This window comes from Ochotona curzoniae, unplaced genomic scaffold, assembly GCF_017591425.1.
Source record: "Ochotona curzoniae isolate NIBS_2020 unplaced genomic scaffold, NIBS_Ocur_1.0 contig_21, whole genome shotgun sequence".
In the NCBI taxonomy this organism is placed as follows: Eukaryota; Metazoa; Chordata; class Mammalia; order Lagomorpha; family Ochotonidae; genus Ochotona; species Ochotona curzoniae.
In genome coordinates this window covers 4,222,067-4,245,860 of record NW_024465322.1, presented here as the reverse complement: position 1 = coordinate 4,245,860, position 23,794 = coordinate 4,222,067, and the positions used below count along the sequence as shown (strand labels likewise).

Genomic DNA, 23,794 nt, shown 5'->3' with positions numbered 1-23,794 from the left:
AAATTCTGTTTTTACAGCTGTAAGTACACTAAACCAATTTACTTTTTTTGGAAAGTATTATTTTGTCTTAAAACCTTTCTTTATATGTAAAATTAATCATAACATCCAATCTAAATCAAGTAAGTCTAAAGTATGTTGGACTCTAATAATAATATACATATGCATGATGACAAGAACAAAATTTAAAATCCCAAGACACATAAATTAATCTCTTCCAACTATTAAGCAGATTGTATTTCCTGCTGTGTGATACACTGGCTCTCCAGCTTACAATTTTTTTCTTTTCTTGCAGCATCATGGGAAAATCAAGAAAACCAACTTTCTAAAGAAACATGAAAAGGTATTGACATTTTAATATCTTAATGGGAGAAACGTGAATTGCGGGTTCTGTGCAGAATGGGTCGGTGGGTGACTGCGTTACTCACTTGCATTGAAGAACTTCCTTGCGTTGGCGTGTCACCAGTCTGGCGCTCTGACAGCGTCCTGCCGAGTGCAGTGACTGAAGGCACGTTGGTATGAGCCAGTGCTGGAGATGAAAGTGCACTGACAGAGCGTATCAGCGACCCGACCCCGCAGATGAGCAGATCACCCCGAGTTATTTAAACACGGTAGATGAAATACAAGCATTTTCCTCTTTCCCCCAAGAAAGGACATTGGACTAGGCAAATGAGTGACTTCCCACTGCCATTGGAACAGTTGGGTGACTGAGCAGATCAAGAAGCTGACATTCTGCTCGTTAGCGTGTTTAGCAGAACGAATCTAACTGTCGTCACTGGGAACCGAAGCTACCGAGAGTGAGTACCCCGATGTTGAGGAAGTTGGTCTTCTTTTCTCTTCAGACGAGCAATCATCTGCTTGGACCAAAGCCCTTCCCGCTGGACAGGTTGCTGGCCATCCTGTATAGCATCGTGGACAGCAGGGTTGCTCCGACAGCGAATATCTTCTCGCAGGTAGGGCATCCTTGTGCAAGTCTTCAGGTGATGTCATCGCTGGTATTCCAGATGCTCGACTTCTAGCAGGTGTATGTTACTCTTGGGATAATGTGTGGGTTTTGTGTTGGTGATTTCATTCAGCTACTGGTCAAAAATACTTTTAGGGAATAAAAAATAGCATTTGTACTAAACACATACGGAATTTTATATCTTGTCATTCCCTAAAGTGTACACAGCTACTTACATAGCATTTACATATGTTAGGCATTCTACAGATAATGTGAGTGGGTAGGAGGTTATCTGTGGCTTATGTGGAAATAGCATTTTATGTAAGGGGCTTGAATGTCTCTGTGTAGGTTTTGATGTTGCTGGGAATCTTTGAATCATTTCCTTGTCCATTGAGGGACATTTGTAACTGAGAATTCCAAATATAGAGTCTTGGGGAGTATACCACTGTATTTGTAAGTATATCCCCATGGCAAAAAACAATTTACTATTTTTAGCTTTTTCCTTTTTTTTTTTTTTTTAAAGATTTGTTTTTGTTGAGTGGCAGATTTTTCAGAGAGAGAAGGAGAGACAGAGAAGGTTTTCTGTCCGCTGGCCTACTCCCCAAATGACCACAATATCCAGAGCTGAGCTGATTCAAAGCCAGGAGATTCTTCCAGGTCTCCCATGTGGGTGCAGGGGCCCTTGAACTTGGACCGTCCTCTGCTGCTTCCCCAGGCTATAAGCAGAGAGCTGGACATGAAGTGGAGCAGCCGGGACACGAACAGACGCCCTTACAGGATGCTGGACCCTCAAGGCGGGAGGGCTCATTAGCTGTGCCTCTGCACCTGCCTCTTTAATCAAAGAATTTCTAAGATGAAATTATTGTAGTTATATTAATAAACAGGTTGATTAAATTGATGGATTATAGTATGGGGCATGTAATTAATAAAATAGCATTTTAGAATGTGTTTAGAAGAAAATAATCATAGTGCCTGATATTTGTGCACCTATTTGTCACGTAAGTTCCAGTTTGTTGATACTGGATTGATGCTGAGATTTTTAAGAAAACATGTATTTTTCGAAGTTCCGGAATGCTCACTAGGTGGCAGTAGCAGCATAAATGTGAAGGGAAGGATTTATTTTTTATTTTATTTATTAGTTTGCATTTTCAGAGAACTTAGTCTAATCACAGTAGACATCTTCAGTGGTCCAGAAAAAAAATATCTAGTAAGAAGTTGGAAGCAAAAAACAAAATGGTGTGAATTATATTTACTGAAAACAAAGTCCTCTCAGATGTTGTGAAAAAGCATTTTATGAGTGAATTTTTACACCAACACATATGTGAAATAATAGGATTTACATATAAATTGATTCACTGTGAGTAAGTCTGGTCCCAGAATGACCTGGCATCATCACGCTTTGCATTGTGGTGAGGATTTTAAATTCTTTATTTGAAAAAGGCATTTAATGGCAAAATCCTCACCTTGTGTGAGCCGGGGTCCCATATAGACAGGTTTGTGTCCCGGCAGCTCCACTTCCCATCCAGCTCCCTGCTTGTGGCCTGGGAAAGCAGTGGAGGACGGCCCAAAGCCTTGGGACCCCGCACCTGCATGGGAGACCTGGAGGATGCTCCTGGCTCCTGGCTTCAGATTGGCTCAGCTCTGGCTGCCCGTTGCAGCCACTTGGAGAGTGAGCCAGCAGCTGGAAGATCTTTCTCTCTGTCTCTCCTGTCAGTTTCCTCCTCACAGCTCAGGACGTTCTCACAGGTCCATCCATGTCACCTGAGAGTTCTACCCCCAGCCCCGCCCACTTGCCAGTCATCATTAGGCAGTCACCTGGGAAGTTCAGGCACCAGTCCCCTGGGGCCTGGCCTCAGCCTGTCTAGGCAGATTGGAACAGGATAAACGAGTAGCAAATCTAGTCATAGAAAATGATGGAGCTCGCTCGCTGTTGAGTAACAAATCAAATGTGTTGCTTGTACAAAACAAAATAATAAGAATGGGTGAATAAGAAGGAAGGGTAGTGGATAAAAGTCCCCTAATGAGAGGGAGCGTTCGGCAGTAAGGAACCTAACAGCAAGCCAGCCCGCTGTGAACTGCCGCGGCAGGTGCTTGGACGTCCTGGTCCTGGACAAAGTGATGCCTTTGTGTTGAGAAGTTGGAACTGAGTTTAGTTGTAACAATTCACTTAGCAACTTGGTCGTACTAATGCCACATAAGATATGGAGAGTACGTGGTTATAAGCTGCAACTAGTCCTGTTTGACCTTTGCTCTCTCTTGCATTAGAAAATATCCGAAAAATATACATACTGCCTGCAGAAGCAAAATGTGACAGGAATTGCATCAAAAAGGTGCTTTCTATTTTTATTTCATACTTTTCTTCACATGAAAAATGTTTTGCCCATAAGAATGGCAATTTGTATTCATCCTGTGAATATAAGATTTTATTAGTGCACTAGAGAAATGATAGTGTCTGTTGCAAGTATTTGGTATGAACACTAGGTGGCAGTCTTGTATTTTAACTTTAAACTGGGAAATAGCTTTTCGTTTTAATATTGTGTCACCTGTGAAGTTGTCTGTTAATTTGACACATTGATTAATTTTACTAAGAGTAAAATTTGCTGAAGCACCTTAATTATTTACACGCATGCACACTTTCATGCCTGCGTAAAGAAAGTTAGTATGGATATAAATTGCCTTTTGTCGGTTACAGTATATTCCAGTGAGATGAGGGTCTATTATTTTCCCATTTATTTATCTCTGTTGGAGAGAGGGGACAGAGACAGAGCTCTCCTATGTCCTGGTTCACTTTCAGATGTTCACAGCGGCCGGGCAGCACCCGACCAAAGCCGTAAGCCTGCCACGACACGGGCTTCCCACACGAGCCTTGGTGACCCACCCGTTGGCGAGGGGCCCAGGCACCGGGCTTCGGGAGGGACACGAGCCGAGCGCCCCGGAGCCACACTGCCAAACACCTGTCTGGATTCCCTTTACTTATTTTATAGAAATGAATTCTTTTTCTAGCTTTATTTGCCACTCACATAATTATGTAGATTTCTTGTCGTATGTAATGGATTGGTCCTGTGTGACCGTACATTCAAAATTCCCTCGCAGCCGAAGTTTATTTCTGCTGCATTTAATTTAAATCTTCTTAGATATGATTTATAATGATTTTTTTTTTAAGCTCAAGGAATCCTTAAAGTTTATTGGAATTCCAGTGGAGAACGATGAACAGCCATAACAGTAGATTAACTAATATTTCCTTATTGAATTTTAAATTCTCATTAACTTGTGAGAACGGTAGTTGCACATTTCATATTTTAAATTATGTCAGTGCTCAGATGTATTGAACTAAAATACAATTAAACTTTTTTTTTTCTTATAAAGATTTATTTTATTTTGTAAGAACAACTGAAATGGGGACGGGGGACCAGGAGAGAGAGAAAAAGAGAGAGAGAGAGAGAGAGATCAGTCTTCTTCTACTGGTTCATTCCCCAAATGGCCAGCATGGTCGGGCTCGGGCCAGACCACGCCTGGGAGTCAGGAGCTCCGCCTGGGTTTCCCACGTGGGTGACAGTGACAGTTTCTTGGGCCATTTTCCGCTGCTTTCTCAGGCACCGGTACCAGGAAGCTGGCTCCGAAGTGAGGCAGCCAGGGCTTGAAACCCATTACTCCTAAGTGGTATTTAGCATAGAAGATGGTGGCTTAACCCACCGCACCGCAACACCAGCCTTTTTCTTAGGGATTTAAGATCATTTCAGCGTTATCCCGTTTATACCTTTAATGTAACCGAGAAGTCATTTAACAGGTTTTCGTTCAAATAAAATAAACGCACTCCTGTTTTGTACAAGGAAGCATCAAAAAGCTCATGAAAAGCAATTAAAACAAAAGTTTATTTTAATGCAAAATAAATTTGAGATGCATGCATAAGGTTTTTCACGATACTGTGTTTCAAACTCTTTTGCTAGACACTTTTCAATCCAAATAAGTTGATTGATGATGGTTTAGGATCGTAAGACCTCTCTACCTTAAAATTAATTTGCCTATGACATAGTATAATGGCTGTTACATTCGTGTTTCTACAGGAAGCGCTAAATGGCAGTTACGCCGTGTCTGCTAAATGGGAGTCGCAGGGCGTTCAGAGTCAGTAGCTAAAATGACTGTCAGATGCGTGGGACTAGATTTAAACTCGGACCTTGTGAGCGTCAGACATAGCATCCTGAAATCTAGCTGAAAGGTGCTCGGGTTGAAATGACTTGTTGTCATCTCGATAAACCTCACGTTTGGTGCTAAAAGGAGCAGCTTACCTGGAAAGCGTTGCACCAGCGGGAGCTTAGCACAAGCGCAGGGCCCGTCTTGGGCAGTGTCTCTGTGCTTCCGCAGGTTTGTGCCAGCTGTCCAGTGTCTCTCTGCCTCCCCAGCAGAAATTCTTAATACTGTTAAGGTGCATTATGTAGTGGATCACAGGCCGTTTCTGGGATGTTCATATTTGCTCATCATCTGATCAGGTTTTTCTTGCTGAGCGTGACTGAGCGTTGCGTGCGTGCCGCTCCAGCCAGCCAGCCAGGGCACCTTACTTCACGCCCGCTTCGCTGGCTAACAGGTCAGCAGGGGTGCAGTTGGCAAGAGGCTGGCTCTTGGCCGAGCAGCTCGGGGTACCGCTGCCCTGACGCGCAGCCTCCGCTGGGGCAGTAAATGAGATTCTGAAATCTCTGCTTGCCCGCGGTGTGGATGCGTTACCGTTTGGCCGTGGGACCCACCGTGCGGGAGCTGCATAACCATTTTGCATCTTACAAATAAATAGATCAGCCCAGCACTAGGCATTTCTGCTGAACTCTAGCAACATGGAATCATTGCTGAAGGGTGACATGTAAAATCCTGCCTTGGGGACCAGAAAAACATTGCATGAACTCTGCCCCCTTCTGCCATCCAGGCTCATGCATTGGCACCTTGTCGTTGTAGGCACATTGTAACTACCTTTCTCAAGAGCTAGTATGACTTCCGGTAAATGTACCGAATGTATATCCTTTAATCACATTTTGGGGGAAAATATATTCGGCACCAGTAAATCTTATTTGACTTGGTATGTTTTTTTTTTTTTTTTTTTTTTGCTGAAAACACCAGAAAAAAGATTTGCGTTGGTTGTCCTTGGAAATGAATGTTTAAGACTCTGCTGCTTCCGTGGTGGCTGCACAGGGACCGGCCCTCTGTGCTTAATGGCTGTATGAGCAAAGGCAGGCACAACTATACGACTGCAATTTTTTTAGTAAGAAAAATTTTAATAAAATGCATAGTATATGTGGAAAAGCTTCCCTGGTGGAAATGTGTGCTATATCTTAAATCATTTGTCTATAGAGATGAAAAAAAAAAACAAACAAACAAACCTGGTTGCTCAGATGGGTTCCAGGGATAAACTGAACTGGAGCACACGACCTCTCGGAGCGCAGCCCTGCCCGTTCCCAGACACCTGCCACAGGGAAGCCCTGTTCTTTCCTCCAGCTGAGGAGCAAGGATGCTTGACCCCAGCTTCCCTTGGGACTGCACTGTCCCTTCCCTTCAGGTACCCCGAGTGGTAGAAGGAGTTGAATTCGTAGAGTAGGAGGCGTCCGTTGCACAGCTGTTTCTTTCAGAGTGCGAATGGGAACTGGGTTATAACCCAGGGCTGTCACGTGCTAACTCATCTTAGCGCATGTCAGGCGGCATACGCGTGTTGGGGTGTTAAAGAATAGATGACACACAATTTCTCGTTTTTAGTTTAGCCCAGTGGAGAAGTGAGCTCTGAGCTCTTCTCTGCCCGTTTATGTAATCATCAAGGCCCGTGTGTCTGCTTTCCCACCCTTCCTGTCATTGCTTTGGGTCATTACTCCGTAGACACTTGCAGCAAGCTTCCTCTCTGGGCTCGCCTGCATCCTGACAGCTTCCCAGCTCATCTTCCGGACCGTGAACAACACCAATCCTACAGATGTTATTGACCTGGTCTCCAGAACCAAGCCTCTCCCCAGGCTGTAGGTCATAGCGTTTATTGTCGGACGTTCCACAGGCTGGCCCTCGTTTATCACAGGCTGGCCCTCGTTTATCACAGGCTGGCCCTCGTTTCTGCTGCTTTCTACCTTCACGCAGTGTGTCATTGCCCAGTGAGCTATTTCTGCACGCACATACTGGTTTTTCTTAGGTTTATGTTGTCCCGCGTCCTGCCCCCCAGCTCCTGAGCTCTCTCGGGCGCTTCCTGGTCCGTTTCTCAGTGGATCTACATGTAAGCTCTGTTAGTTCGGTGCCTTCTTTCAGTAAGGTGGTTCTGTTTGCACATGTAACTAGCGTGGTGCTCCTATCGTGTCATCGCCATGTTCTCTCCCTGCCTCTCGCACAGGGCTATGGGTGGAGGAGTCGCTCGCCGCTCCTCACTCTGCAGTTTTGCTTTCCAAACAGAGAAGTCCGTAGGATTGAGACGGTGCCCTCAGATCCCGGTGTACCGACCCGCTTGCTGCTTTTGCTTCACCAGAACTCTTTACCCACTTTCCTTTTTTTTTCCCCGGCAAGGGGGAAGATTAAAAATTCATAGTGCTGATTGTAAATTGACCACCTCCTCCACGTCCTAACTTTGTGTGTGTGTGTGTGTATGTGTGTGTGTGTGAGAAAATGTCAGTTGAACCAGCCTGGTAACGTGCCTTGAAGCCATCACACCCTCTGAAATCAGATCCAGTCGTGTGGTACTGACTGGGGTGTGTGGCACGCATACGTTCCACATCTCCCGTGTCAAGTTCATTGATTTCAATGATTTAACATGTTTCAGGCCGTGAGGCCCCTCTCGGGAGAAGCAGAAGAGGGGACCGCATCAGTCAGTTGACATAGATACCAACCTGTGAAAGTATAAAAATAATGAGCATGTTAAAAATTAATTATAGTTGTAAATTGATTTCTTTTCCTTGGCAGAAGGAACACTTTATTAGCCCAGGAGCAGGTGCCCACTGTTTTTCACATGGAGCGTTTCCAGCTGAAGCTTGTTAGTGACTGCCTCTCAGATTAAGCGGAGGGGGGGAAAAATCCCTCCCCGTGGCACAGGGACACCCATTGTTAAGACACAGATAATCAGCTCGTCCCCCACGTGGGTGAGGACAAAGACGAGAGAGGGCGCAGAGCTGAGATTAGCAAGTGTTGGACAACTCCGTTTAAGATATACATCGAAAAATGTTGGACACATGCGGAAGTTTTCCACCCTGTTTTTGTTTTTTTTGTGAATTCCTCAGTCACAACATGGAGTTAGCCAAAAGGAGGAGAGGCTCTGGGGTTTAAAACCAGATAGTTGATTTTCAAATAAAATACCCGAGAGTCAGACAGCTGCTAATATACGAAACCTAACAATCTTAGTCTTGGATTTGTAGGAGTTTTGCGTGTTTACACTTAAGCCAAGGCTTAAGAAACAGAACTTTTATTTTGAGGAAAAACATCCCTAGAGATTCGCGTAATACAAACTTAGAGGGCTAAGATTATGGATGATTGAGTGCTGTTTGTAAAAAAAAAAGAAAACTTTATTCTGTGTTTTCTAATGTGCAATCGAAGTCCTGATCTTCTCCTTAGCTTGCGTCTTCAGTCATTTGAATTTTGTCATTTGGACTGGGAAGTGTGACAGGATAGCCCCACCCCACCCCGACCCCCCAAAAAAGCAGCCATGGAAAACAGGGTACGCAGTCCTAAAGTTTGAACATTTCTTGGAGCCGGGAGTGGGGTCGGCCTACCTACGTAGCCTTCTGTGGCTGGATCGCAGACCAGCCTTCTCCTGTTGAGCAAGAAGTCCTAAGACTTGTTCTGTGTTCCTCCACCTAGCCCCCTCCCGCTTCCCGCTCAGAGCCTTCCTCTGGCCGCCTTTTATGTCATTTCCAGCGTTTCCAGCTGGACTCGGCAACAAGCAGTAGGATATATGTGACTCGATGCCAGCGTGTCTGGACTAGAAGTTGTCCTCTGTTTCTGTCTCTCTCTGACCTTCCGTCTAGACTCTTCGGTAGTGTTTGTTTCTGAAATATGGCCCAGAATAATCCAAAGCTCCACAGAACGAGAAGCCTTTTGTAAATCAGCACCAAAAAGAATCACAGAATTTCCAAGTATCTTTTACAACTATTACTTAGAGCACATTTTCCCCTAACAGAGATCAGCCCTCCAAAATATCAGCTCACGGACTCATGTGTCCCTCTGTGCTGGAACTCAATCGTGTAAATCACTTCCTGCAGTTGGGAAGTTGGTAACAGGAATGACTCCTGCGCCTGTCCTTTCTCCGAGTGACAGATGTGCTGACACTGTGGCCACACCCATCCCTTCTGCACGTGTGCAGACACATATAAAACTTCCCCAGAGGACTGCACTGTCAGGGCCAGCTAGATTGCCTCCTGTGTTTAAGAACTGTACCAGTTGGTATTTTCCGTTTGGTTATACAAGCCATCTGGAATTCATTGTTACGGAATGTGCTGTGTGTGTGTGTATCGGGGTTGTGTGTGTAGTGTGTCTGTAGCGGCTCCAGTGTGCAGGTGCACTCCGTAGGTAGTACGGACGGCGAGTCTGTGGTATGCTATCGTCTTACACGTAGCTAGCCTTCAACACATGAATGTGCGTGCCCCGTCTCAGTGATCCTGGGAGGAAATGTGTAAGGCACAGTTGGGGGGGATGCGTGCTGAGCTATGCAGAACGGCAGAGAGGAGACCTTATGTCTGGCTGGCGTGAACCTGCATGCCTGCCCACAGAGGCAGCTGGGGGGTTGCTTCTGTCCGAGTCACTGATGATTTTTCCATGACTGGACAGGCAGGTGCGGAGGGCCTGACCCTCCTCTGCCCTGGCCCTGGCCTCTCCCCTCAGCCTTTGTTCTCTTGTCACCCCCGAGAATCTGCTTAGCTTCACTGTCCCGCCCACACTGACCATGCCGTGTATTGGTGTGTCCGTGCTCACCTACAGAACTGAGTTCAAATTCCTGTTACCGTGGACTTGTCGAGGTTAGCATGCAAGTATTTGCATCATTTTACTCATGTTTGAGTGGGCAGGACTTAGAGCTAAGTGTCCCATGGGTATGGTATGGGAATAAAAGATAATGGAGAAACGGAGTGTGTTTATGCATGAACAAATAATTTTCCAATTTCCATGTATGCTTGTTCCAGATGTTTTTATTTAGTACAGTTTTTTAATATGTTTGAGATTTAAAATACTAACCCTGAAATTATTCTGTGTCGGGAGCGGGGTACTAAAGCCACCCCTGGGATTGGAAGGGGCCGTTGCAAGATGGCGGCAGGCCCAAGGCCAGGAGGTGGAGCTGTTCTCGCCAGCAGTTAAACAGGAAGTCACAGGGATAGGCTAATGTGCAATTACTGGCCTATCACGTAGCGCCAGGTGGACCCACGGGGAGAAGTGATTGATGGAGAATGATATAAAAGTAGCCGGTACAAGCTTGACGAAGGACAGACCACAACGAGGACAGATGAAGACTGGGGGGCGACGAGGAGAAAGACCAGGGAATAAAGCAGAGAGTACGGGAAGAAATGTGGGAGGAAGGTTGGCGGAAAACGGAAGGAAGGGTGGCGGAAGAAGCGGGGACGAAAGCTAAGACCAGTGGGGACAGGAGAGCGGAGAGAAGGATTTAAACACAGGCGCTTTTGGCAGTGAGGGGTCCGTGGTCGGTGTCTCCCGGACCCTCAAGAGTAAGCATTGTCATTTTAGTGTCGCTGCTGGTCAGCGACAATTCTGTATCTTTTTTTTTTTAATTCTATGTAGTAATATTTAAGTAAACTTGGAAATACTTTGAAAGTATGCATACTTCTTCCTTTTAAGATGTATCTGTTTATTTGAAAGTCCAAGAGAGAGAGCACTTCCATGTGCCGGTTCCCTCCCCAAATGACCCCGGTGGCCAGGGCTGGGACAGGCAGGAGGAGCCAGGAGCTGTGTCCAGGTCGTCCACAAGGATGACACGGGCCCAAGGATTTAGGACCTAGGTTCTTGCTTTGCCAGATACATGAGCAGGGAACTGGATCAGAAGTGTCACAGCTGGGACTCAAAGTGGCACCCACGCAGGCTGTGGGCACCAGGCTGTGGGTGTGTTTACACACCGCTGCGTGTGCCGTCCATCCCCCGGACTGTCGGGGAGACTTGTGGTTTAGACTGATTTTCATGTGATGAGATCAAGGAATAAAAGACATCCTTTTAGGTAAAAAGGCAAGTGGGCTTTTTTTTTTTTTAAACCCTGATTTCTTTTGCTTTCTTTAGTTTTAGATTTTTTTTTTTTTTTGTACATTAGCTTTTCCTAAATTAGCTGCTGTACTCCAAAAACTGAGTAGTCAGTCATATTAATATTCTGGAAGTTCTTGTTGGCTGCTGTATCTTTGCTTAACGCCCTATCCTTTACTCAATCTTAGTTGGTTAACTTCTGCATGAATTCCTGGTACAGCTGAAAGGGACTCCAAGGGGCTGGCTGTTCCTACTTTTTTTTTTTTCCCTGTGGCAAAGTAAAACAGCTGTAAGGTATCTGAAAATATTCTTGAACTACTAATTTAAAACTTTCTGTGTTTCACTGAAAAAGAAAATTCTGGAAGAGTAATTTAGCATCCAGTTGAGATTAAAGAAGTTAATGTGTGAGCGTGTTTGAATCAGAAAGTAGAAGAAGAAACCTAACTGACTGCCAGAGGCATAGCAAAGAGTAATTAATGCTTTTTTCCCCCTATATTAGAAGAAAGACTAAGGTGACCTGCTTGTAGTAATAGTGTGTGATCTTCAAATGACTGTTACTAATGCAGGTGATTACAGTTAATATGGTTTGGAACATGGGGCCATGGCTAAATCTTAAGAATTTATTAGAATTCTGGGTCTACTTTCATTTTTGCCTTTCTACTAGTTTCTAAACTGAGAATGACACGGCTCGTGTTACCTATGCAGTCAGCAAAACTTACTCCTCCCCGAAGACCTCATTATCCTGCGGCCGCCCATCGCGTGCTGTGTCTCAGGCCTGCCTGGCCAAATGCCTCGGCAGTTAATCCTGGAAGAGAAGTGAATGCCTCTAGTTTTCTTCAGTTACAAGTGAACCTTTCTTTAAATCTTTTTTTTAAAGTCCTTTGTTCCTCCCTGATGAATGTACCCCCATCATTTCTCTTTTTAGTTAGTTGGGATAGTCATTCTAGCATATTCCAAGATCCACGGATACTTAAGTCTCTCGCATAACAGGCGGTGGGATTTGCATATAATCTGTGCAACAGCCGCCCGTGCACTTGCAAGCATCTCCGGATCACAGCGTCAAATGCTGCGTAAAGAGTTGTAACGTGGCATTATTAGGGCATAGCAACAGGAAAAAAGATCTCTGCGTGGTAATTTTTTCCCCGAGTATTTTCGATTGCTTGGATTTGCAGATTGGAGTCCATGACTGCCTGAGTCCTGGCTTCACGTGTCTCCTGCTGACACCTTGTACGCTGGACTGTCCCAGGTGCTTCTGTACACATCTCTCCCTCTTCCTGTTTTTCTATTTGTTTGATAGACAGAGTTACTGGGGAGAGCAAGGGGGCAGACAGAGAGATCTTCCATCTGCTGGTTCACTCCCCAAGTGGCCTCAATGATAGGAGCTGAGCCAATCTAAAGCCAGGAGCCAGGAGCTCATCCAGGACTCCCCCGTGTGTGCAGGGGCCCAAGCACCTGGGCCGTCCTCTCCTGCTTTCCCAGGCGTGTTAGGCGAATTGGATTGGAAGTAGAGCAGCCAGAATTCAAACCAGCGCCCATGTGACATGCCACCACCCCCATCGGTGGCTGGATGTGCCTCGTTGTATTGCTTCCAGACCAGGTGTGGTGGGATTTTGGTTTTCAGTCTTGTTGTCTCAGAGCATTTTGCTTACTTTAATACAGTTACCAGTATCACTTGGCTCATCCTTCCGTTGTTTTTACCATCGAACATACCTGATATTTTCTTTCTGGTGTTTCCTTGATTACCTGAACAACAAGTTTTAAAGCACGGGACCCAGTCCTCAACTCTCATCCCGCCAGCCAGCCAACTCTGAAAAGGGCTCAGCCTCACATGTGAAGTTTGTGATCGTCTAAGGTGTTTCAGCAGGAGCTCTGAAATGCCTGTGTCTACAAGGAATTTAATGTTTCATGATAAAACCTGCAGCTTCCAAAGGCTTAGCCATCGTTTCTGAGTCTTTGGGGAAACAAAACGGGCTCCACCGGAATCCTTAGAGACTGTCATTTTAAATCAGTTGTCGAGCCAGGACTTGAAATAGAAGTACAAGTTTGTACGTACAGATTTCAGAGAGTTCATGTTGTTCGTAGATGTCTTCATGGAATGAGTTCCTTTCCTGATTCGAAGGCAGTAAAATTGTTTAAGACATCGTGTAGTCTCATTCGCTAAGTTTCTTATAAAAATTCTCTCTGGTTTTTAGATCACTTCGCTAGTTACCCTGCAGCTGTTAAGCCTGGTTGGCCACGACGACCAGCTTGACGGACCCAAATACAAATGCGCCGTGTCTCTCGACTTCATCAGAGCAATTGCAAGGTAATCACCGAATGATTGTTAATGTCTAGTGTCTTGATGTATTTAAATGCTGTACCCAACGTGAAAATGGGTGTTCTTCTTAATCTGGTGTCGTCTTAGTCTTTTAGAGAAGAAAAGATCATTTGAGTACCAGAACTAGTAAGCTTTACGGTGGAAGGCACCCTCCCATCGAATGTTATCAATGACGTAAATTTAAAAGCAATAGCAAATATGTTAGATGGTCAAAAGAAAAAAAAATGTCTAAAAGATTTTAGTAGGCTGGAATAATGGCCCACGGGAACAATGTGAAATTTTGATGGAGAGTTGGCTACAGAAAAGGTCTTTTGTACTGAAACAGGACAGGAGAGCACTTGGCTTGGGTCTTCAGTATTTTCACTGACTTCAGGGTTTGACAAATCCTGACCTAGGTAGCACCGAAGCTAGTGTCTTATTCAAAGGGCGTCATCGTTCTGCCATGCGTTGCCACAGACAAGCGGAGAAGGATCGCGCTGTTGTGATGTGCTTCAAGGTTTAGGAAGGGAACTAGGCCAGAAGGTCTCGAGCACGCCAAGTGAGTAGGTCACGCAGCCAGATCTCTGCTGGAAGGGTGACGTGGGAGAGAAAAGCCGTGGGCAGGACCTGCTCTCCATCTCGGGCCTTTCGGGGCTGACCCGTGAAACGGAGGGAGGTGAAAGGCAGTCACCCTGGGGTGTCATCGTGGCGGGAGGAAGGGTGTTTGTCAGCACCGGAGCTGTCCGAAGCTGCAGCGAGGTGTCTCCGAAAGCAGCCTGCTCTCTCGGACGTGCTGCTGTTTGAGAAAGTGTTCAGGCCAGCCGCCTGAGTGATCACAACCGGGTGCCCGTCTGGCAGGATGGCAAGTAGGCAGCACTTTGCCCCCTAGTCGCCTCTGAATCCGAAGTCCCATATACCAAGGCGCCGGTTTGTGCCCTACTGGATGGCATAGGGACTCCAGACACGAAGGAGCCATGGGACGTTTCACTGGCATAAAGAAGGGCCAGGTGTTAACGCAGAGCACGGCGAGCAGGATCGTCTTGGAATGTATATTCGTTAAGCACTGTTAAACCTTTCTCAACAACGATATGGGGGCCTCTGTACCTAACAGCCTTTATCCAAGACAGGACTTTGACGTGAAGCCGGTGATGCTGGTTCACTCCCCAAATGACCGCAGGAGCTAGAGCTGGCCATTCCAAAGTTGGCAGCACGGCTTCCTCCAGGTCCTCCCTCCTGTCCCCCCGTGGGGTCAGGGACCCGGGCGCTCAGGCCCGCCTCTGCTGCCTTCCCAGGCACAACAGCAGAGAGCTAATCAGAAGAAGTGGGATAGCCAGGACGCAAACCAGTGCCCATATGGAATGTCAGCACCTCCTACCGCCACCTCCCTTGTAGGCAGAGGCTTAACCTACTGTGCCACAGCACCTGTCCCCTGCCTCCCCCGCCCCCCATGAAGCCCATTTTCTTCAGGGGTTCTTGTCACTGCTCTGAATGTCATGTGCTCCAAAGAGATTGGGTACCGGACGTGTATGGGAAAACACATATGGGTCCCTCTCTATGCAGTGGATATCCAGTTGAACCCAACTGAAATTGGTTTTACCCAATCCGTAACATCACAGGGATGTTAAATTGCGCCGCTGACACACACTTGCATGTACCCCCTACCAAGGAAGGAGAAACTGGAGTTTTGGCCAGAGAATTCACAAACTTTGTTGGCTTTCTTTTGTCTTGTTGACCTCCCCCCTGCTTTCCATGGGCAGCACCCCCTTCCTCCCCCGGCCCCCTCCTCCACTCTTTCAGCCCCACACTGCTTCCTTGCTGCCGACCTGCCTGCCTCCTGTCTCCTCCTGACAGTCATCTGCATTGCCTTCCCTGCAGCCAGATGTGTCCGAGACTGTCGCTTCCCCCGGAACCATGGGGCTCGTTGGCACTCCTGGCCTCTGGCTCTGTTCTCTTTGTGAGAGATTCTGTGCTCAGCCTGCCGGCCCAGCCGTGTCACCTCGTGTCCCGAAGACGAGAGCGTATGATTCCCAGCCCGCCCTCGCTCTTCTACATTCCACAAGTTCACATTCACCTGCTCAGCCTTCACTCGGTCTCCCACAACAAAGCTGAAGCTCTCAGTGAGAAGTCACCTGGATACCTGCCCGGCAGCCGTCCTGTGCCCTTTCCCTGTCTCAGCATCCCGTGTGAATCCAGCCCCTCCCGGCCCCACGCTGTGGATCACCCTCTCTTAAAGCTGAGCCCAAGCTTCCAGCATCTTCTCGCTTTCCTCCTTATTTTGGGGCTGTTTCAACGGAAGCTCATTTACCAGCTTTTCCTTTCCAGCTGACCTTTGCAGCGATGCCTTGAGGCTTGGTCCTCAGCCGTTTCCTCATGCCATACCTTTTCCTGCAGTCAGGTTTAGCCTCGCTCGTGAGTTCCACCAAACCTTCTGTAGATTAATAACTCTCCAATTTGTAAAGGCCAGCCTTTTGAAAACTAATATTCTTGGCCTTTACTGAAAGCTTTCCAGCTGTGTCAATGTGTTTCCAAAACTGCAATTGCAAATTCTAGCACCACCTTGCACAGAGAGGAGAGGAAGGTTCTGTCTGTCCCGTTCTGCACTCTGCCGGTTGCACCAGCCCGAGATGTGACCGTTATCCCTGGATTGGCTCAGTGCTGCCCTCCCAGCATCACTCACTCGTTTCTCCTGAGGGTCTCAGATTCATCCTTTTTTTCTCATTTGTGCTGTTACTGATGGACCAAGCTACCGTCATCTCCTCCTATCTCATCTTAAGCCGTCTTACCTCCACCCCCCTTGATTTTATTATTCACTGTGTACCAGAATGCTCGTAGAGAAAACTTAACATCACCTTTCTGCTCAAAGTCTTCAGTGATTTCCCATAATTCTTGGGATTAAAAACAATCTTGTTGTAAAAAATGTATTTTTATAAAGGTAACATTTTTACGTATTTCGTATCTACAGTCTCAGAACGATTCTCTGCCACGCCCTCCTCTTCCTTCCTTTTTTTTTTTTTTCTAGTTTCTGCAGTGACATACTTTCCATCTTTCCATGTACTTGATAATCACAAGCTTAAACTTTTGCAAAGTAAAGAATTCGATGAAGGAAAATTTGTGCTACTTGGCTTTTGGCAAATGGCTCATTTCACGGAGCAGAGTGCTAGAAGACCAGGGTCTTTAAACGCCGGCAGTGCCCACGTTCTTTGAGCTGTACCTCTGTCCTAGATGGCTCGTGTGCCTCTCCCATCACCATTGGCATTGTCATGACCCCGGCTGTTTTCCTATTTCTAAATACGCCATCCCGCTCCCACTGCTTGCACAGGCAGCCTAGACCAGCCTCCGGTCTTTTCATCTAGCTGTCACGTTACCCTGAGATCCCAGTGCGAGAGCTCAAGTCGGGAGCCCGTGGGACCCGCGAAGACCCCCGTCGCCACCTCTCCCAATGCGTGTCGTTAGGAAGTTGTCATTTTGTCCTTCGTATTCTCATTTTAAAGGAATAGCTGAGTGGATCATTAGAGCTCACCTTGCCTTCCAGAGCAGGTGCCCAGGAAGCCCACAGCTTCCTTGTTGACACTGGCCTTGCAGTGGTCCTGCCTGATCATGCCATGTTTTAGAGAGTGTACAGGCGTCATGTTTATATCAGGCGGTGGAAGAGTGACAGCTCACGGCTCTGAAAGGGCTGTTTCACCTGCCGCCCAGACCCAGCTGTGGCAGCTGTTTGAGGAAGATTCATTCTCTCTCTTCTCTCTCTCCCTGGCCCTCCCTCTCCTCCTTTCCCTTTCTCTCCCCTTCTTTCCTTTTGTCTTTCTCCTTCCTTGTCTGTTGTTCTGCTTTTCAAATAAATGAATCTTCCCTTCAAATTCTCTGTGTTCTCGTTCTCGTTGACTGTGTTTCAGGGCCGAGCTGAAGCTGGGAACCAGGGGCTCTGCCTAGGTCTCCGGCTGCACCAGCAGGATCCTAGCTGCCTGAGCCATTGCCTTGTGCTTCCCCAGGGCCACGGTTGCAGGAAGCTGGAGCCCCAGCTAGGAATGGAACACAGACACTCCACATATATACACATATATATGTGACACACACATATATATTCTTTGTTAGAAAGGTCTTGTTGTCAAGAAGTGGGGTTATGGAGGAGGTGAAGATTTGGATGAGACACAAAAATAGAATTATGTTTCAATAACCACACTTTTTTTTGCTTCTGCGCAGAGGGCTTTCTTTCATGTTAAATAACTATTTTTAATTTTTATTGCTGCTAGTGGTAACAAGATTGTATTTTCAGAAGCATATTCTATCGTTCTAGTCCAGATTTTAAAAATATTTGGTATGTCAGTCATTTATTTAAACTTTTTTTAGAAAGTATATTACAAAATGATAGACAAGAACATTAATTGATAATGGCTTTATAAAAAAAAGTGTGCAATTAGTGAATCTGTAAAAGGCTGTTCTCACATGGATAATTATTTTTGTAGAATTGAATACTTTGGGCTTTTATTTTATACTTACTGCTAGATCATTATATCTAATTATTTTGACTATTTATTCAAATAATAAACCTCCGAGTCTGAATATATTTATACTGAAGAATGAATTTGGGGGAAAAAAAAGAATATAATTATATGTCTCTCTGTCTTTCTGTATTTTACTCTGCCTGCCATCAGAGTACAAAAATATCCACCCCCATCGTCTGTTTGTTGTGTGGTATTCTTGGACTGAGCAGATTTAGTTGCAATACACACCCAGGCCAGCCAGTGTTGGAAGACTGAAAACACAAGCCACGGATGAGGACAGACAAGCGACGGTCCCTGCAATGCGGAGACAGGTGTTTTGAAAGATAAACAATGAGCAGAAGCAAAGAAGATTTAAATACTTTTTTATCTCTAATTGCTTTGTTCTGATCGTCAGACAAAAAAGAAATAGCTTTCAAGTGAAATCTAAGCTTTCTGTATAATAGTTGAAATGCAGAGCATTAAATGGTTCTTTGTGGTTTTTTTTTTTTTTTTTTTTCAGAAAAGCAAACTTTATATATGGTAGAAATGAGAAACCAACTTCTTAAGGAAACTGTGTGCTGAGTGACATTTTTACAAAGGGGTATCAGCCCTCTCTTGATGCATTTGATAGCACTGCCGATGGCTTAACTGAGTTGTGAATTATTATTCTGCATGAGCTTTCCAGAATCTTAACAAAGCTGAGCAGTCCAGGGACAAGGATGCTAACCTGTTATCTGTTTTTGTTTATAGGACAGTGAACTTTGACATAATAAAATACTTGTATGATTTCTTGTGAAAACAAGAGCCAAAGCCATATGGACACTGTGACAATGACTAAGCCAAGCCGCGTTCATCCAACTACTTGGCTGGCCGGGGAGAGGAGTTCTTTGGCTCTGTTGGATTTGTCCAAACAGGTGCTGGCCCAGCATGGAAGCTCCTGGAAGTATTCTGATTGGTCTGGCTGGACGGGAACAGGAGACTGTTTACCGGGGACCCTGGAGTATTTGGAAGCAACGTGTTAATTATAAACAGCAGGGTTTGCGCACAATCTGTTCTACTCTTAATGATGTTATCTTAACACTGAAATTGCCTGAAACCCATTTACTTAGGCCTACGTCTTGCTCCGTGAGCCATCCCCCTGCGCTTTGAACATGCCAGCAGCCCTTGTGTGTTCGCCTGGGCTTTTCACTTCCTCCCCACGGGAGCCTGTGCAGGTGCTTGCCAAAGCAGATTTTCCCGAGGCCACCGTTTTAAAACAATCATAGTTGCAAAACATAAATACAAATTCTTATTTAAAAATCCAAGCTTGTGTGTGTGTGTGTGTGTGCGTTTCGCACCCCAGTGTTCTCGAAAGACGAGAGGGTTGGATGAGCTGTGGACCAGCTCTCCATCTCTCTGGCGGTTAACCACCCAGCCTAGCTTTTCATCAGCAAGATGATGTTCCTTCCTTCCAACCGTTGGCCTCTAAGAGTTGGACAATCAAGTCTTTTCTGATTATAGCAGTGTGGACTCGAGTTCTATTTTTCCGTCAGCATTTAAATGTATGAACATTATTGTGAGCGTGAGCAGGTGTAAGGTATTCCGCAGCCTGGTTAAATCTTGGTGGGATTTATCGCTGTGTTCCATTTTTTTTGAAGAAGAAGAAGGAAAATCTCCGGAGAGGCTTCCGGATAGGGATGTGTTTCCTGTGCTACTAGTCCGACGCAGCCTGGTTTGAAGAGAACAAGTTCCTGGCTGATCGCTTTCGTCTGGAGCTGAGGAGTACAGATCGGGCAATGAAATGCCCTCTCGCCTCTCTACCCAAGAGACCAAGGACGGACTGGTGCCTGGCATCGCCAACAAGTTCGCTCTACCTCCTCCTCTGCTCTCACACGCTGTCGGGCCAAGTCAGGGCCAGGAGAGAGCCGCGTTGTACCGCGTCCTTGCGCGTTCCCTCTCCCATTACAGCCCCGGACCTTGCCACCAGCCCCCCGGTGTGGCTCCTTGCACAATGCAACCACATTGCCCTTTGCCCCCTCCCCCCACCCTCGTTCCTACCCCCCCATCCCCCGGAACTTTCCTGTTTTGTAATTTGCTTTCTAATGACTTGTTAAATGACTCACTAGCTAATTTGATTAATTTCTTTAAATGGATACTAACAGAGTTTACCATGGATATTAGCATATTAACAAGGGTCATCTGCAAATGGCATGTTCTAATTGGAAGGTACAAAGCTCCAATTACAGAGGCAATCCAATGATGAGAATTAGGCTGACTGGCAGGCCTGCTGCTTCGTTAAGAGAGAAGCTTCTGTTGGCCCGAGTCTAGAGGAAGAAGCTTTGTGCTAGCTTTTAGATTACTCCTAGGGAGGCAACCTGCCATTTTAGAAATTCAGGAATTCACTGGTAAAAACTGGTTTCAAATCTGGGCCACTCCCTTCGTGGATGAAGCAGTTCCTTTCCAACAATCCCAGAAAAGATTCTGATCTCCCAAGCCTCACCCCGCTGAACCCCAAAAGCCCACAAAGAGATCAAGGCCTTACTACTGGGGTGAGAGTGAAGACTGCACTACCTTGACCAAATACCATCTGTGTTGCACCTGGCAGTGTGGCCACAGGCCCTCATGTTCTCAGCTGTGTAATGGAGAACAAGATTTACCACATTGAGTTTGCAGAATTAGGTGGATATAGCTAGGCAGTACTGGTTGTCAACTGGAGCTGGTTTTGTCCTCCAGATACCACGTAGTCATTTTTGGAGACATTTTTCATTATCTCACTAAGTCTCAAGATTGCGGAGGGGCCTGGGATGCTGCTAAATATATGAAAATCTCCATCCTATAGCAAACTCCTTTGATCTCAGTGTTAATGAAAGCAGAGGAGGAATGCTTCAAAAGAGAACAGAACGTGGCTTAACCTAGAAGGGAAATCGGCCTGAGCTAGAAAGAGATGTAAAGAATTTTGTTAATGCATCAGGAACAAAGCAGGTTTGGGCACCAGGGTGGCTGAAGTTGCTTGTGGAGCATCTCGGCAGAGTTCAGTGAAGGCAAGGAACTCTCCTCTTGCCGCCTGCAGCCCTGGCCCCCGTAGAGAGCTGTGCTTGTGTAGCCTGCAAGAAAGTCACACCAAAAGGGTGGTAAGAAGGTGGAGTGAGCTCTCCATATCAGGAGCTCTTCTCTTGAAGGACCTTGGACATGGCTTCTAGTGAGCGTGGAACTCACGGATCACTGTGTGTTCCTTCCATCCCCCTGCTGTTTGCAATCAGACCAGCCTAATTGCCTGTTGGGTTTGCTCATCTGCCCGATGCTCCGTCCCTGAGAAGGCAAGTCGCTGTAACACTCAGCGTGCCAAGGAGGAGAGCCCTTGCTCAGGCGAGTTCTTGGCTTATAGGAAGCGTTCGGTGAATGTTAACTGTCGTTAGTCACGAAAGACTTGCTGGTGGCCTTCTAGAAATTGGGGGACGTGACAACAGTCTACCCACCAGTGCTCACTGCCCTGAATACACAGTTGGTGCTCATTCTCCAGCGGTGACACACATCTATGAGACACAGTGTGAAAAGTAGAAATTGAGCAGAGAAAATTATCAGCAATTCATTCACTTAACTGCGTGTTGATGCACAGTAATGATGGGGATTTTAGAAGGCATTCAACTGTTTGAGTAAATAGTGATAGCTTTGCCATCATGGAAAGGCTGGGTGTGTTTGAGGCATGCTTAGATTTTAGCATAAACCAATCTCATTGATCCTTCCAGGAACTGAGGGTCTGGTTGAGTGCACTTTTGGTTGTTTTGGTGCAAGGAATTTAGCAGTGGACAATGGAGACAGAAGCCTGACCAGGATATGAGGTGTTACCCCTGGTTGAATCAGTCTCTGAAACAGGCAGCCCCCAGTCATAAGCAGCCCCTCAGTGAGTTGAGGAGCCCTGGAGGGTTGAGAAGAGGGCTTACACGATCCTGCCTACGATTTGGGAAAGGATCGCTGTGGCCTGTGTGGTGGCCAGGCTGCAGTGAGCTGAGCAGATCATCCAGCAGGAGATTTCACCCCTTTGCTTCTCTGCCCTCTCTTGAGCCACGGGATACAGCAGTCTTTCCTATTGACCTTTGACCTGTCCAGCACCTTCCCAGCCATCAGGAGGACACAGAGACAGAGCACCACCCAGGAAGCAGAGTAGCCCTCACCAGACACTAAATCCATAGCAACTTGAACTTGCATTTCCCAGGCTCCAGAACTGTGAGAAAGAATTTTGTTTGTTGGTTCCCCACTCTCAAGGATTTTGCGATAGCGCTGAGCGCCTGCCTGGAAGTGGCAACATCAAGGAGGCAGTTATGTAAGTCTTGAGTTCAAAGTAAAGCCTCCAGCTAGGGATTTAAACTTGGTGGGCAGAGAGTGGAGGGGCTGTCATCAGTATTTTAGTAAAAATCGTAACGGAGGAAGGTATACAGATGACCAGCAGGAGCACTGAGGAAAGACGCCCTCTAGCGTCACCGGAGACCTGCTCTATAGTAAGGAATTTCCCATCATTCCCTTCTATTGGAAGGTAGGATGCTTATACAGTTAAGGTTTCTTTTTCAATACTAACATTTCAAATACTGAATTATCCCACGTGAGTGCTAACATTTCAGACAGCCAGAGAGGAGAGAGTGGATCGGAGATTTGGATATGCGGTTGGATGCCATCCCTTCCCCAAACAAAATGACTTCAAGATACCTATTCCACAGATTAAATATGATCGTTAAATGCCCAAAGGTTGTGGTTGTAAACAGTTTTTATTACCAAACATCTTTCCTTGTGCTTCTGAAATATTAAAAAATTTTTTTTTTAAATGTTGAAATTCTCTGGCTAATATAATGATCTCCTCTAGGCAGATTTAAGTAAGGCATATTTGTTCAACTCTTGGTTGTGTAACTCCTTTTATCCCTGGTCAGATGTTCCCATCTTTAGTTGTTGTTGCATTTTTCTTTCCCTAATCGTGATGAATCTCCCCAGTGAATGGCACACAGTAGAGCAGCACAGGCTTAAAGTTGAGCCTCCAAATACTGAACCGATTGACTTTGACTTTCTGCTTTGTCCCTCACTCATAGTGACCAGTGGCTCTCAGGGAGCAGAACAAAGTGGAACTCGGTGGTTCATTAAGTAAGCTTATACATAATTAAGTAAGAGTTAATATAACACAATACAACAAAGTAATACAATAAAAACCCAGGAGCTAGAAATCTGAGGAACAATAAATGACTTGAGCTGGAAGAAAAGTAGGACCTAAACGCTCGCTTGCCTAGGGCAGATGGTAGTTTAAAAATGGCCAGAACTGAGCTGAAGCCGGGAGTTTCTTCCAGGTCTCCCACATGGATGCAGGGACTCAAGGATATCTTCCACTGCCTTTGCAGGTCATAAACAGAGAACTGGATTGGAAGTGGGGTAGCCGGAACTGGAACCAATGCCCACGTGGGATACTGAGCATTGCAAGTGGAGGATTAGCCTCCTGTACCACAGCTGGCCAGTTTCTGATTTGCGCCTGGCCTTCTCTTGGAACACCATCTGCGAAGCCCATGTAGGGAGCAGGCAGGCAGCACTGGCAGGTGGACGCCAGGCCCGTGTCTCCTTTCCCATCGGCAGTGGTCTTGGGTCACAGTTCAAGGCTGCAGCTGTAGCCAGTAACTCCACAGCCAGTGGTGCACCCAGTTGGGGTTCAGTTGTCATGGGAATCGGACTGCTCTAAATTCAGACGTGAGTGGAAGAAAAAGCATTGAACATAACATAAGGCTTGGAAAGATCTATGACTTGTGGCACTGACACAATATAACGGGCTTATTAAGAACACAGTGAGGGCCTGGAAATGAGTTCCTGAATCTCATAGCCTCCTGTCTGCTGATTCAGAAAAGTAATGACCAAAACAAATCATTCGGTTTCTAGATGAAAATAAAATCACCG

General features: G+C 46.1%; 1 protein-coding gene across 1 annotated transcript in view; it reads left to right on the top strand.

Moving 5' to 3' along the window:
• Nucleotides 1-18,698, top strand: part of ORC5 (origin recognition complex subunit 5) — a 38,797-nt gene extending 20,099 nt beyond the window's left edge. The window contains exons 11-14 of the mRNA XM_040971237.1: nt 293-340; nt 840-950; nt 13,309-13,421; nt 18,644-18,698. Coding sequence (XP_040827171.1) covers nt 293-340; nt 840-950; nt 13,309-13,421; nt 18,644-18,689 — 318 coding nt within the window. The 3' untranslated portion in view covers nt 18,690-18,698. The remainder of the gene's footprint in view (nt 1-292; nt 341-839; nt 951-13,308; nt 13,422-18,643) is intronic.
• Nucleotides 18,699-23,794: the final 5,096 nt, after the last annotated feature.